Source organism: Elgaria multicarinata, chromosome 9 (assembly GCF_023053635.1).
Source record: "Elgaria multicarinata webbii isolate HBS135686 ecotype San Diego chromosome 9, rElgMul1.1.pri, whole genome shotgun sequence".
Classification (NCBI taxonomy): Eukaryota; Metazoa; Chordata; class Lepidosauria; order Squamata; family Anguidae; genus Elgaria; species Elgaria multicarinata.
The window spans coordinates 17,749,878-17,765,503 of NC_086179.1; the positions used below are offsets into that span (position 1 = coordinate 17,749,878).

At 44.7% G+C, this 15,626-nt stretch overlaps 1 protein-coding gene across 4 annotated transcripts in view; it reads left to right on the forward strand.

Moving 5' to 3' along the window:
* EPS8 (EGFR pathway substrate 8, signaling adaptor) overlaps positions 1 to 15,626 on the forward strand; it is a 176,353-nt gene that overhangs the window by 88,805 nt on the left and 71,922 nt on the right. For all 4 annotated transcript variants that reach the window (XM_063134846.1, XM_063134849.1, XM_063134848.1 and 1 more), the window contains exons 2-3: positions 5,339 to 5,415; positions 12,783 to 12,856. In XM_063134846.1, coding sequence (XP_062990916.1) covers positions 5,354 to 5,415; positions 12,783 to 12,856 — 136 coding nt within the window. In that variant the 5' untranslated portion in view covers positions 5,339 to 5,353. The remainder of the gene's footprint in view (positions 1 to 5,338; positions 5,416 to 12,782; positions 12,857 to 15,626) is intronic.

Below are 15,626 nucleotides of genomic sequence, written 5' to 3' on the forward strand. Positions count from 1 at the left end.
GTATTTCACCCCAGCATTCTGCCAGGCACTATACAAATTCCTAAAAGGTCCCTATGATAGTGTTTGTGTCTGCTTTATTTTAAGATTTGATGCAATCTACGCCTTGTAACAGGGTCTGCTGGGGAGTAGGGTAAAAAGACATGTTTATGCAGGACATTTTCACCTAATTCTTGGAGGCTTTAAAAATCCTTCTTTTGCTAAACTCTGCAGGTTCACTGGGTATGCTGGGAGTTGTAGGCTTGTCTTTTTTCTTTCGAAACATGCATAAGATTGCGCCCTAATAGAATTAACCACCTGTGAACAATTATACCACATATTATTTTACAGTACCCCATGTATTAGTTCAGTAAAATCGCTTCATCCAAAACTGTAGGTGCTGCAGTGCCTGAAATAAAACTCCAGTTCATTCAGCAACGTTTTGAATGCAGTTGTGCATAAAACTGCCAAATGGATTTTGACGGGCGTCACCTTGAGCCACCTTAATAAAAGCTTACAAAATCGAAAATACCATCTTCGAAGGGCAATCTTCAGAGCAAAAAGCTCCTAAACCTCAGAAGAACAAAGGAAGCACATTGCTTAGCACTACATGGAGTGCAGCTGTATAAAAACCTTCTGTATATGCTGGAACCAAGAGGCACATGCATTGTCTTTCTGCAGGCAATGCATGTGCCCTACCAGTGAGCCATTCCGTGGTGTAGTCAGCACTTATAGCAACTTCTGCTGAGATCTTAAAGAACCTCTGCCAGGCAGAATCAACAATATTGGGCTAGGAGTATCATTGATCCGACTCAGCATGAAGCAGGTTCCTATGTGAATAATTCGTATAAATTCACAAGAGCTTCCACACACGATGTGCGACTATATCTTACCTTTTAAGGAACAATTCTCTCCGGCAACTTCCTCAATTTCATGCCTCTGGATTCTCTGGGTTACTCAGGCATAGAAAAGATGTGGGGTGTATTTGTTCATTTAAAGCAAGGGTGGGCAACCTGTGGTCCAAGCCCCGCCCCCCACTTTCCCCACAGCTCAGCTGTTCAGATGACCTGCAGGGGAAAGACCACTGTTGCAGCACTGCTAACTCTCTTCCCCAACCCCCAGTGATTTCAGCTCAGTGGGCAGGGAGGAAAGGGTTAATCCACTGAGTTTGGAGCGTGCGTGCTTGCAATGCGTGTGTGTTTGTAGCTCCCAACCTGGCACCGTATGTGGTCATTGGTGGCCAAAAACACTGCCCACGCCTAGTATAAAGATGTTGTACCCTTTTTGCCATAGTTGGCATTCAAGGTGGCTTAACAAAATATAAGCTTGGTGGATAAAATCTGGCCAACGCAAATAAATGTACGTAGATGCTAAAAAGAGAAATCAACTCTGGTGCTTGATAAATGTATTAAAAACTATTTTATTCTTAAAATCCAAAAATGCTCTGCTCAACGTTTCGGACGTATCGTCCTTCGTCAGGAGCTGGAAACAGTTGCTGTGCTAGTAGGAGCTTCTGTGTCTCACTGGTTTTCTCACCCGCAGTTACCAGTGAGACACAGTGAGAACCAGTGAGACACAGTAGCTCCTGCTAGCACAGCAACTGTTTCCAGCTCCTGACGAAGGGCGATACATCCAAAACGTTGAGCAGAGCATTTTTGGATTTTAAGAATAAAATAGTTTTTAATACGTTTATCAAGCACCAGAGTTGATTTCTCTTTTTGGCATCTACGCTTATTGGTGCGTTTCCCCCCCCCCCCCTACATCGGCATACCAATGCAAATAAATATCAGAAATAAATGTATCACTTAGATAATTCAGCATCCGACAGACCAGACTGAGGCCCTTTCTACACCTAAGGGTTATCCCAGGCAAATGGAGGGATCGTCCCTGCCTGCTCCCGGGATCCCCTGTGTGTCATTTGCATGCACAGGGATGATCCTGGGACGATCATGGGATATAGCCATGGTGTAGAGAGTACAAAAGCCAGCAAATGCTACAAATTGGTTGACCCAACAAAAGCCCAAGTAACCAGGGGGCAGACTTTGCCTGGAGCCTGAAATTTAATCATGAGGATGCCAGGTGGATCTCTTTTAGGATGGACCATCACAGAAAAGACCTTCTCTCTCTGTTTGCCACCTGCCTCACCTTTGCAGCAAGAGCATCTGGAGCATCCAATGAGTGCCTCAGCTGCAGGGCAGTCAGGCAGATTCACATGGAATAGGCAGTTCTTTGGGTGCCCTGGTCCCAAAACCATTTAGGGAGGGGTGCGGAATTACACCTGGGGGCCAAATGTTGCACTCCTTGGGTCCCAGACTGATCATTTAATGGCTTTTCCCTTCTCCTAAAAAGAATGGAATGTCTCTTCTAAAGCTTAGTTACTGTCAGTAACAGCTTTAAGCTAAAACTGGTTGATATTTTTTGAGTACTTTGGCCACTGGAATGCAGCCTCTGAAAGCTTGTCTAAAATGGAATTTGGCACTCAGACTAAAAGAAGTTGTCCACCCCTGATTTAAGGCTTTAAACTGGGAGTCAGTGAAATCCCGTGAGCATTTTAAGGTGGTGGTTGGTTTTTATTGTTCTAGAATATGAAGTGTGAAGGGGCAGCTTCCGCCCAATCCCCCAAAATGCAGTTTAGTGCAAAATGTGTGACATTCAACACAGGAAGAAAGCCTTTTGGCTCTAGTTGCCTCTGCAAAATCCTAACAGCTAATTAATAGAACTACGATCAGGCCAGCAAGTTAGAGAAACAAAAGACCCACTAGGAAGGTGCTAATTAAGTGCCCTGGAAAGAACACTTTAAACTAAAATATGTTGACTGGTCATAAAAATGTGATTATAGCCTAAATGGCACAATGCACATCTGTGAAGACTGTGCCAATTTTATACATGAGACAATGTGAGTGTGCGGGGATTGGGGTGAGTGGGGATGGCACCCTTTGTCCAGCAGGATGTGATGGATGTCGCCCGTAACGGTTTCCATCTCTCCAAACATGCTTGGCTGTGGTTCTTGTGTGGTTTCATTTTCCTTGAAAAATGAGAGCGAACTGCAGTGCTTGTACTTGTCGAGCTAGTCAGTATGTCTTATGCTCAGAATGAATATGTTCGCTAGATTTATTTATTTATTTATTATTTTATTTATAGCCCACCTTTTTTCCTCCAAGGGACCCCAGGTGGTGTACATAATCCCCCTCCTCTCCATTTTATCCTCACAACAACAACCCTGTAAGGTAGGTTGGGCTGAGAGTCTGTGGCTGACCCAAAGTCACCCAGTGGGTTTCCATGGCCAAGTGGGGACTAGAACTTGGATCTCGCGACTCCCAGTCCAACACCTTAGCCACTACACCACACTGGCTCCCAATGATCTGCCTTGAAGATGCAAAAGAGGTTTTTGTGAACTGCCCAGAGAGCTCCAGCTATTGGGCGGTATAGAAATGTAATAAATAAATAAATAAATAAATAAATAAAAAGAGGTCCATGCTGATTAAAGAAGGAAATGGGGGAAAAATATAGTCCTTCACAAAGATGGAGTGATGAGGCCTAGCAGCTAACCTTAACAGCTAGGATTTCAAAGATTCTGATCCTGAGAAGGGTCAGGGGTGGTGGCTGTGGAACTACAGCAGGGACAAAGCACTCTTTTCTCTTGCACCTGGAGGCAGCAGCAACAGTGGACTATGATGGTGTTCACGTTCTAAGTGCAGCCTTCTCCAGCCTGGTGCCCTGTCGGTGTGTTGGAGTACAATACCCATCATTCCCACCCCGCATGGCCAATGGCTAGGAATGAAGGGAGGTGGAATCCAACACATCTGGAAGGCATCAGGTTGGTGAAGGTTCTTATAGTGGGATGTTAAGAGCAACCCAAGGGGTCCACACACTTTGGCTGGTTGTGGTTCCAACCCAAAGGTCGCAGTTACCAAAGAATCCAGAACTGTAGCATCACTAGAGAACAATTCCCAAGTCTGGTAGCCCACCTGCACAATCTCTGAAATTGTGGTCACCCTGAAAAGGATCCCTGAGGATGACTTTACCAGTCAGCTAGGTTCTAATAGGAGCAGGAGGGGCCGTGGCTCAGTGGTAGAGTACATGCTTTGCATGCAGAATGTCCTAGGTTCGACCCCCAGCATCTCCAGGTAGGGCAGGAAAAGTGCCTGAAACCCCAGAGGGCCGCTGCCAGTCACTTTTGACAATACTGGGCTAGATGGACCAATGGTCTGACTCAGTACAAGGCAGCTTCCTAGGTTCCCATGTCCTTAGGTCTAATGCACGCGGTGTGAGGAGGGGGCTTTTTTGTTTTTGCAACCTGACTGTTCGCTAATGGGCAGTGATGGGGAGCTGATATTTCTAGAGCTAGCTGAAGAACTTTGCTCAGTGGTTTTTGCCAGCTACAAGGCATTTCTTAATGGCTGGTGGCTACTGTATAGCCCCCACATTATGAGGGTGTGTAGCTCAGTGGTAGAGCACATGCTTTGCATGCAGGAGGTGCCAGGTTCAGTCCCTGGCTTATCTAGCTAAAAGGATGAGGTCACAGGTAATATGAAAGATTTCTGCTGGAGATCCCAATGCCTCCCCCAGAGGTAGACCTGACCTTTCCAGCCTGGAGGCCTCCAGATTGCAGCCTCCATCATCCCCAGACAGAAGGTCATTGGGTCTTCTAATTGGTAGTGATGGGAGTTGCCACACATCTGGAGGGCATCACATTGAGGAAGCCCAGAGAAGAGAATTCTGGTCTAGATGGGTTGACAGTCTTGCTTTGTTCCATATGTGTTGGTGGGAGGATGGAAGAAATTGTTTAGAATTGCAATGTTGCCCGTGGAGGGTAGACAGAGATCCAGATTTTCAGTGGCTTGCAAGAAGGAGGCATGGCACTGTGGTCCTCTAAGGGCCTGCTGTTTGGTTTGGGGAGATGATATTTTAAACAACTCTACCGTCTTCATTGAAGGTCTCCTCTTACCTTCTTGGCATGTTTATCAGTAAATCTGTCATGAACGAAAAGCGCCATGCGCCTTCCGTGTGCTCTCAGCATGAGGAAATGGATCCCGTGGCAGTTGCCTCTGGAACTTCCTACCACTTATGGAAGTGGGGGGCTGCCTGTGAAATGATATTTAGGCCTGGCTTGCTGGCTGCTTTCCAACTGGAGACTACCCCAGATGACTCTGATAGATGCTATTCACAGTTGTTTTCTTTTGTTGTTCATGTATGATGTTCTTTCTTCCTTTTTGTCATCAGAAGGTTTTTATATAAAGATCTTTGTTTATTTCAACAGCCATAAAGGCCCATATTCTGAAGCTTTTCATAAGCATTTGCTTAAATGATTGTACCTAAGCTATGTCTTAAATTATTCTCTTTCTTTCTCATTCCCACACAGGGAGTGGTGATCAGAATGAATGGACATATTCCAAACCCCCATCCCAACATATATGGAAATTACTCTTCTCAAGTAAAGTGAGTATTTTACTCCCCCACCCTGTTTGAATTGGGGGGAAATATAATGGTGGGGTGGCGAAAGCACTACGTTTTCTCCTCATCCTCAGCTTTTTATTTTTGACCTGAAAGCAATTGATGCCTCAATAGTTTCCAGAAGCGCAAACCAGCAGAGGCACGAATGCCTTGTTCCTCTGCTTCTTGTGCTACCACTGTTAAGATCCGAAGGAGAGCTCAATTCAGGTGGAGTGTGCAGCTTCAGATGTCCATTTAGCTTGCAGGTCTCTTCCCCACCGATTCCCGGTCTTGTAATGTCTGAAGTGACCCTCAGATGCAAGGTTTTGTACTCACATACTGGCTCAGTTCAGACGACACGTTAGTCAACGCAATGTGAAAACTCCATTCAAAGGTTGAGTTTTCAGGGTGTTCTCCCCACACAACATGTTCTAACTCCACCGTTGTGTGACACTGGGCTACTGTAGAGTTGAGTAAAATCCATTGTGATGTTTCAACGGTATCCTATCAGCCATTGCTGCAAAAAAACAATCCCGGTGGCTCTCCTAGAGTGGCACTCACTCCTTTCACTGCTCTTGCCAGGGAATCCTGTAGCCAGTGGGAAAAGTCAACTCAATGCAATGGAAAACTCCGTGGAGCCCTACACACAACACAATGGTTGTGCAGGAACTCTCCTCTGCACAGTGCAGATATTCAGCATGGAGTGTCGTCCCCCCCCAAAAAAAACACCGTGGGGTGGTTTTCCCCACCAGACAACATATTTCTCAACTGATGTAAAAACTCCACCGTGGAGATCTAAAACCACTGTTGAGAAACGTGTTGTCTGAACTGAGCCACCGGCTTCCTTGAGCTCATGCTCACTGATGTTACATCTGAGTAAAGTGTGTGTCTTTTTTTTCTGTGTGCAATTTCCAAATCAAAAAACAAAACCTATAGTTCTTCTTGCAGGATTCTCCCTAGAAAAGCCAGATGGAGCTCAGAGAGAATGGTACCTATCCCAGCCATATCCATGCTCTGTGAAAAGATATTCACAGCTGATAGCATTGTCAACAAACTGCCAGCCTCTCTTTCACCTCTCTGTGCCAAGGTTAAACTGCTAGCATTTATGTCAAAATTGTGATTGCAGAGCACCAGTTGATGAGGCTAAACAGAAGTATATTGGTCAGCTTCAGTTGTCTCCTAAGCTACCATTTACATGCAGGCTAGGATCCAAAGAGGTCCTCCAGCATGCACAAGTATTTCTATGAGTGGATTAGAGTTTACCTGCATTATTTTCTTTTCCTGACTATGCCTCCTAGCTTTGCATTAGAGCCTGATCCTACGTTTTCCCCACGGTTTAAGAGGACCATGCCAAGCAGTGCAGGAGGGATTCGGATAGGCCTCAGAGATCTTGTAGAACTCAGAGGTCTTGTGAAACTTATCTTGCAGTCTTTGGGATCCAAACCTTAAAGTTATTCAGGGATCTCACCCACCCCGAATACTCCCACACATCAGATATCACAATATGCCAATATATGTAAACTTAATCACTTTGTCTAGCTCTTAACTAATTCATAAACTGGTCTTCAGTGGGTCAAGAACCCTGCTGTTTCTCCATGTTCCTACTGAGTTACATGTGGCTGACCTGACTGTTCACGTTGGTGATGGGTTCCGGTAATGAAGGTCAGCCAAACACAGCAACAGATTGGAGTGTTTACATGACTGCTTGGCTCTGTGGATTGGGTTACAACCTGAGTCATTGAACCAGAGTGTTTTGAGTCCTCAAATGTTGTCAAGGGCTTCAGGGCCTGGACCAAGATCAAGAGACTTGTCAGGCTGTGGCACAGCTTAATATGCTACTGCCAAGGGCGTTGTGTGTGCTTAAGCGTCATGGCCCTGTTTAGGCCTCGAATGGAATAGGGGTGTGCAATGTTGTCCCCTGCAATTGGCCACCAATATGAAGCCTCTGGATTAGCCAAGTCTGGTATATATATTTGAGGCTTTCTTCCATTGCTGGGTCAACACAGCAGTGCCTGCTGAACTTTAGACTCTCTGGCTCTGGTTCCCAGCTTCACATTCTATCTTGCTGAAGGTCACTTTTCAGACTTCCAAACTTTATCAGATCTCGGTTAGAGTCAGGAAATAATTCCCCATTCGGAAACTGCCGTCCTACTGGTTTATGTACAATTGAATGGGTAGCAGCTGATACATTATATCCCATCAATTGCCAGAGGCAACCTTCTACCTTTGGAAAGTCACTAATGGGATTTTTTCTTTCATTCAGTAGAGGAGAGCTTATGATTTCTGGTAATCTAAATAGATTTATATATAGTTCTGGTGTTATTTGTTCAAATCAAAGCCATTCACAAGTTGTGTGGGTTTATTTTTAAAGCAGAGTAAACGTTGCTTGTCTTTATAAGACTAAGCAATCTGAGATTATTTCTATTTGTGTGTGCGCACACATGCACTTGCATACTTCTAAAAAGTCCTTTTATTTGCAACATAACAACAACAAAAACATTTGTATCATAAAACACACCAATACAGAGTAATCATTAATATTTCCCTTGATAGAGGGAAATACATCACGGGTAAAACCCCACAAAACACAAAGACGGAGTGGGAAGGGATTTAACACTTCCATTTCAAATATATACATTAATATGATTTATTATTATTTTATTATTTATTCAATTTATATCTGACCTATATACAAAATACCCTAAGCAGCATACAATATAAGCAATCCATATGTGTCCTCATGACTTTGATGATTGTAGGAGATGCAGTAAAAGCAATGACAACTTCATTCACTCCATTGAGTAATAGGCTGTTGGGTGTTTTTTCTTCCAAGCTTGAAGTATAAATCTCTTTGCAACTGTAAGGATTCTCACGATCCACTTTTGCACTTGCACGATTAAAAATGCTTACTTTATCTCTTACTTTAATTTTGTTGGCATTGTTTATGGAAGCTAATATATATGAAGTAAATATTTCCCCCCGATTGTCACTATTATTATCAAATGGTGTGATAACCCCATTTATTGTACAAATATATGTGTGCTATCTCAAATACATTTAAAATGCAATCTTACGTAGAGCATTTGGAGACCAATCCTATGCCCCCTAGACAGAGTCTGGAGCCATGGGATACTTTGGATTCCTGGATCCAAGGCCGGAGACAGCACTCTGACATTGGACCCAGAAGTCCAAGCTCTCTGCCCCCTCCTACTACCTCGCAGGTACAAGGGAACCGTGCTGGCTGCTGTGGCGTTACCCCACAATTGAGTATCCTGTATAAATATAGATTACTATGTCTGGTGAGTATGGAATGTTAGAACTGAGTGGGTGTGGTTTGTGATGTAATGGGTAGGTGGGGGGAAGGAGTATATAAAGAGTGACTGAAGGAGTTGGAGTTAGTATGTTAGTGTGTTGGGTTGGTAGTTGTTGTTGGGAGTGGAGATTGGAATTGTTTGTGGAGTGAGGGGAGATTAATTGTTAGGGATTTAGGATTGGTGTGAGGAGAGAGAGAGAGAGAGAGATGTGGATGGTGTGTGGGAGGTTTGGGTTAGGCAGGATTGGAAGCATTATATTTTCATTTGAAGCTTTTACTATGACAATAAACTTATTATTATTTTGTTAGCTACCAATTACCACATGTCAGCTTGGCATTGTTTACCTGCCTCACAGTTTTCAAATACCCTCACCAGAATATACCCACAGTACATTTAAAAACAGATCCTATATTTAACCTGTTTCCCTCATAGCTAGGGTTTTATTTAACCCTCCCAGTAAAGCAGCAGTTTCTGCAGCTGAAACTCTCCCCACAGCCTGAGTTCAATCCCAGCAGAAGCTGGTTTCAGGCAGCCGGCTCAGGTCAACTCAGCCTTCCATCCTCCTGAGGTCGGTAAAATGAGTACCCAGTTAGCTGGGGAAAGGTAATAATGGCCGGGGAAGGCAACGGCATATCACCCCGCTATAAGGCCTGCCAAGAAAATGTCAGTGAAAGCTGGCGTCCCTCCAAGAGTCAGTAATCACTCAGTACTTGCACGAGAGGTTCCTTTCCTTTCCTTCCAGGTTTTCAGGTGGTGGTGCTTGGCCTGAAAAGGGTTTATGCGGCGGGCCTAATATAGGTGTAACGTTGCAGCTACCTCTAAGAGTTCAGAGGGGAGGGAAAGAGGGATTTCCTGTGGGCGGGGAAGAGAGGAGACTGGGGCAGCTGGTTTATGAAGAATCTGCTGGTTGCCCAAGCCTCTCTTCCTCCCTCCCACTCTGCAGAGCCCAACTAGACAGGCAAATTCACCTCCAGCTCCTCTCAGCCTGCATAGGAGACCCATCAGCCTGCATAGGAGACCCATTCAAGTGGAGAGGCTTGCACCCAGATCAGATTGCACCCTAAGTGTTGCGGGACCCACCCTCTGGAACACTTTACCAGTTGACATCAGACAGTGTCCCATAGGTCTGATGTTTTGGGTGCAAACCAGTGAAAAAAGGCCTACAATTCCCAGCCTGGGGAAAGCTGACTGGGGAATGCTGGCAATTGAGAAGGATTTCCCCCCTGTCAAATATGCATAGGAGTGCATCCTTTGACGCCTTCATAAAAGTCATATCTGAACACAGGCTTTCCATGAAGTGTCACCCAGCCAGCTATGGTTTGTAGCACAGTGTGTGGTTTTGCTACTGATTAATTTTATATTGTGTTGTTTTATTGTTTTATTTATTATCATTTTGATACCGTTGTGTTTTACATTCTCCAGTTTGATACCTCTGTGGAAAGCGGTACGTAAATTTGAGTAAATAAATAAATGATTTCTAATTTTATAATATCACAGCACTATAGGAGATATAGGCGTCCAAATACTCATGTACACACACACACACACTTTGGATCTACAGTTATAAAGCTATACTTAGATATTGTGCATGAATAAACTGCTGCCCAGCATCCTCCCTGACTGAGCTGGCGGAGGCGGTATCGAGTGTGGTGTTGAAGGAACGCGGGATGGTGGTTCTGGGCGACTTCAACCTCCATGCTGAAGATGTCTCTGGAGCAACAGCTCAGGACTTTATGGCCTCCATGGCTGTCTCAGTTTGTCATTGGCCCAACCCATCCAAGTGGAGAGGCTGATGGGCATCCGGATTGGATTGCACCCTAAGGTTCTTGTACTTGTGTACAAAGCCCTAAACAACTTGGGACCAGGATACCTGAGAGAACGCCTTCTCCCCTACCAACCTGCCCGGTCACTGAGGTCATCCGAGGGTCTGCTCCTGGTGGTTCCACATAGACCCATCCTCTGATTGGAGTCCACCAGGGGAAGAGCCTTCAGCGTGGTAGCCCCCCTCCTATGGAATTCCCTGCCTCTGGAGGTCAGGCAGGCGCCCATTTGTATTCCTTTCGACGCCTCCTGAAAATGTCATTATTCCAGGAAGCCTTTCCTTAAGGACTAGCCACAGTTTACTGTACATTTTGCATCCTTTAAAACCTATTTTAAAGTGTTTTATTCTGTTTATATTTTATTTTATCTTGTACACCACTCCAAAATTTTCAATTGTCAATAAATAAATAAATAAAATAAATGAATAAATATACATAAAAACCTCCAATTGTCTAATCTTAAAATAAGCAACTTCCCAGCTGCTTAGAAGCACATACATGCAAATAAATTGTGCTTGGCCTCAGCTTGAATAAACGACATCAGAACTATTTATAAATGTATTAAGATTACCACAAACCGTAGGCTCTACTAAATGAGAGAGAGAGAGAGAGAGAGAGAGAGAGAGAGAGAGAGAGAGAGAGAGACTGCATTAGTAGCTTTTCAAATCTGGGAGTTTGCTGCCAGCAATTGACAGTGCATAAGTTATGCATTTCCGACACTTCTTGAAACCATATAAAACATGCTGTGGCGTCCCAGTGTTTAGTGTTCCCTCTTCCCGAATATCAACACGGCAGGCCTAACACAGACAGGCATGCTTGTGTTGAACATGACGTTATGGATTCGGGTTCTACAAAGAGTCTGCCATCTAAAGCCGCTTCCCTCCAGCCTGGTGCTGTTCCGGCATGTTGGACTACAACCCCCACCATCTGCAGCCAGGCTGGGGAAGGTGGGACTTGTAGTCCAACACACCTGAAGAGCACCAGGTTGAGAGAGGCCATCCTAAAGAATGCACTGCGTACTTCTACATGTCCAAAGGGGGATTGCGCTTGAATTTCTCCAACGACAACCCCTACCTGACATTGCAAATTGCCTTTGAAACTGTCAACCGTGGATGGTAACAGTTTAAAGGAAAAGACTCACAAAGCTTTTGGGCGGTTTACATGAGATTAAAACAGTTAAAAACAATATACAAAACTTAAAACCACAAAAACATACAACAGAGAAACATATATCTAAAAACAATGATAAGCAACTTCATAAACAACTATAAAAACAGATCCAGGTTTGATGAAGCTCATCACATATTGCTAAATGCCTGGGAAAAGAGAGAAGTCTCCAACTGTGTCAACTCCTTTAGGGCAAATGACAGAAACTAGTTTCTCAACGTTTTTCCCAAGAGAAGAATCCAGCTAAAGTTAAGTTGGCACAAATGGTTTTACACTCTGCTGTGCAAGCCCTTGTGCACTGATTGCGCAACAGTTTTGCACCCGTTGTGCAGCCTATTGCACATTCTGCTTGGCTTACACAACTGCTTTGCACCTCTTGTGCAACCAGTTGCACAACTGCTTGCACAACCGGTTGCGCAAGAGTAATGAGCAGCAGCACGCACAACGAAAAGATTCAGCGTTGCTCCACTAATGCTGTTGGGGTTTCCAGAATGCCACCATGGGATATTGACCAGTGTTTCCAGCAAGGTTTGGCAGAATGCTGAATTTTCAGTGGCTTTGTATAACGCAGCTTCCTATGGACTGTGTAATTTTATTAGGAGCCTAGGAAGGTGCCTTATACTGAGTCAGACCATCTAGCTCAGTATTGTCTACACCAGGGGTAGGCAGCTGTTTTGAGCCATGAGCAGATTTGGCAATTTGAGAAACTGGCCCTTGCACCAGCACAAAATGGCTTCCATGGGAGATGAGGCAAAGGACAAGTAAGTTGCCCCAAAGACTGAGTACAAGGCAGAGGCAATGTCTGAGGCTTATTTTGGATAATTTCTTTTTCTTTAGCTGGAAAGTATGGGTGAGCTGTGCACAGCACCCCTCTGTCAGAGAATTCATTAGGTATTCTTGCACACTTCCATGTAAATCCGCAGCCATATGGACTAGAAACATGAAAGCCAAAACATTCTTCTTCCTAAATTCTGGGCTTGATATAAACATAATCTTTGAATGCACTAGCTTTATATCCTGATTGGTTTTGCCAAATACATATGCATGTAAAATAATGCACCTTGTCTTGCAGTGGATATGGGTCACCGACATTTTCTCAAGGCGACAGGGACCAGAGTACGAAGCCGAGTGCAAAAGCTTTGTATGGTAAGTCCAACCTGTTGATGTATCTCATAATGTCATCAATGCAATGTCTTTATTAAGGCGAGAGCAGATACAGTCATGGAGAATATTTAAAGGCATCATCCATTGCTTTGTATATGATCTGTATCATTCTGCCCTGCACCACGAGTGTTGTTACATGTTAACTTGCCTTCAAAACAATATTAAGGTGTTACTGAGGATGAACCGTGTGACGATGAGGCTGAAGGGTTGAGGATTTATCCAGTCTTTGCTGAGGATTTAGAATGGATTCACATGTCTCTTCATTCTGTCTCATTGAAGCCTCCCCCGACCCGCTTCAGTCCATGTCAGAACTTTGTGCACATCCAGATCTCATGAACACTTAAGATCAGAGTAAGGGATATCCTGTGTTGAGTGGTCTTCACATATCCGGACTGAACTTTGTGCACATCCAGATCTCATGAACACTTAAGATCAGAGTAAGGGATATCCTGTGTTGAGTGGTCTTCACATATCCGGACTGAACTTTGTGCACATCCAGATCTCATGAACACTTAAGATCAGAGTAAGGGATATCCTGTGTTGAGTGGTCTTCACATATCCGGACTGAACTTTGTGCATATCCAGATCTCATGAACACTTAAGATCAGAGTAAGGGATATCCTGTGTTGAGTGGTCTTCACATATCCGGACTGCTGGATTGTCCCGCAATCTGAGTAAGTGATGCAGCACTCGCAAGGCTGGGATGCACCTGAGAATCGGAAACGAGATGGCTGAACAATCTTGAACAGGTCTCTTCTCCAGACATGGCTGGCCCTATCATTAGGCAGAGTGAGGCAGTTGTCTCAGGCGCCAGAAGCTGGGAGGCGGCAGTAAGTGTTGGAGGAGAGAGTTGTGGTCATGCAGCCTGTCCTGCACCCCCTGAGCTATCCTGCTGCCTTCAGGTGTGGTGAAGGAAGCTGTCGCATTGCTAATGTTGAAGAAGGATTTAGCTACCAGTCCGTTTAGTTTTTCTACATGGAATGGGAGGTGGTGCCACCTTGTCTTTCACCTCAGGCGGTCAAATGACTTGGGCTGGCCCTACCTCCAGCAAACGTCTGCTACAAGCATCACTTCTGTGACCTGAATCAATGCTTCCCTTAGTCTTGGGTCATGGATTTTGTGAAGGGTGTGTGTAATTAAATTACCGGCACTGCTAGCCCTCCTCTGACATTGATCACACTGCAGGCTCCATCTCCCCAGATGTCCGCATATTGGCATGGACCATGTGCATCAAGAGAGACTAGACACCAGTGCAGTGTAGGGTTTCTCAATGCAAGGCTGGGGCCATGTTCCCTGTCTGATGTCAGCAGTGCACTGTGGCCCTCTTCTCCATACAAATGGAGAACAACTGAATGGGGCTAATGCTATGTGTGAACACATACACATACAGAAGTGGCTTTTGGGTATGACTGACTGCTTATCTTAGAATCATAGAATAGTAGAGTTGGAAGGGGCCTATAAGGTCATTGAGTCCAACCCCCTGCTCAATGCAGGAATCCACCTTAAAGCAGCCCTGACAGATGGCTGTCCAGCTGCCTCTTGAATGCCTCTGGTGTGGGAGAGCTCACTGCTTCCTTAGGAAATCGGTTCCATTGTCATACTGCTCTAACAGTCAGGAAGTTTTTCCTGATGTCCAGTCAGAACCTGGCTTCCTGTAACTTGAGCCCGTTATTCCATGTCCTGCACTCTGGGAGGATGGAGAAGAGATTCTGGCTCTCCTCTGTGTGTCAACCTTTTAAGTATTTGAAGAGTGCTATCATGTCTCCCCTCAGTCTTCTCTTCTCAAGGCTAAACATGCCCAGGTCTTTCCGTGTCTCCTTATGGGACTTTGTTTCCAGACCCCTGATCATCCTCATTGCTTATCTGCATCCTTCTTGAAGTGTGGTGGACAGAACTGAATGCAGTACTCAAGATGAGGTCTAACCAGTGCTGAATAGAGGGAACCATGCAATTTGGTTGTGTGTGTGTGTCCTTACCTGCTCCAAGTGTTAGGAATGTAGGATAGGCTAACCCAGCCTTTCTCAACCTGGTGCCCTCCAGATGTTTTAGATGACAACTCCCAGCATTCATGGTCATTGGGGCTGATGGGAATTAGAGTTCAGCATCTGAAACACACCAGGTTCGGGAAGTCTGGGCTAGACAATAAAATAAAACCAATGCTATTTAAGGATGTGCATCAAATCAGTCTGGGCGTCTGCCAATTTCCTCTATTACCAGTTGCTTTTCTCAGGCAATGGATTAACTACAGCAGCGAATTGTGTTAGGTGGTGGTGAAACAATGTCTTCAGTTGAAAAGATGCGCCATGACGTGGATTTTGAGATCCACGCATAAGGTGGAGAAGTCTTTGACTGAAGAAGTCTTTGACCTTTGATGAATTTCTCCCTGACAGACAACCATGCAGACAATATTCTAGCCTCAGGGTTAGGCTTTAAAATAAATAAATAAACAAACGCTGTTGCCAATTCTGATTCATATAGAGAGAGAATAACGCTTTGGCTTGCCATCTTTTGTCAACAGAAGCAGAAAAGAATGCAGCAGGCAGCTACTGTCAGGACTTTGCGTTCAGCGTTAGGAGGACAGTAGTTAGTAACCCATTTTGCTTGAGGGTGGTTTCAGCTAATCTGTCTGGTCTGCATCATTTGCAGGCCCAAACACACATTGCTTTAAATCTGTGTCTAGCAGCTATTGGTGGTTGTTGTTTTCCATTTTTATTCTAGAAAACAAGAGCCCCAATTTCAATCAGGACCCTTG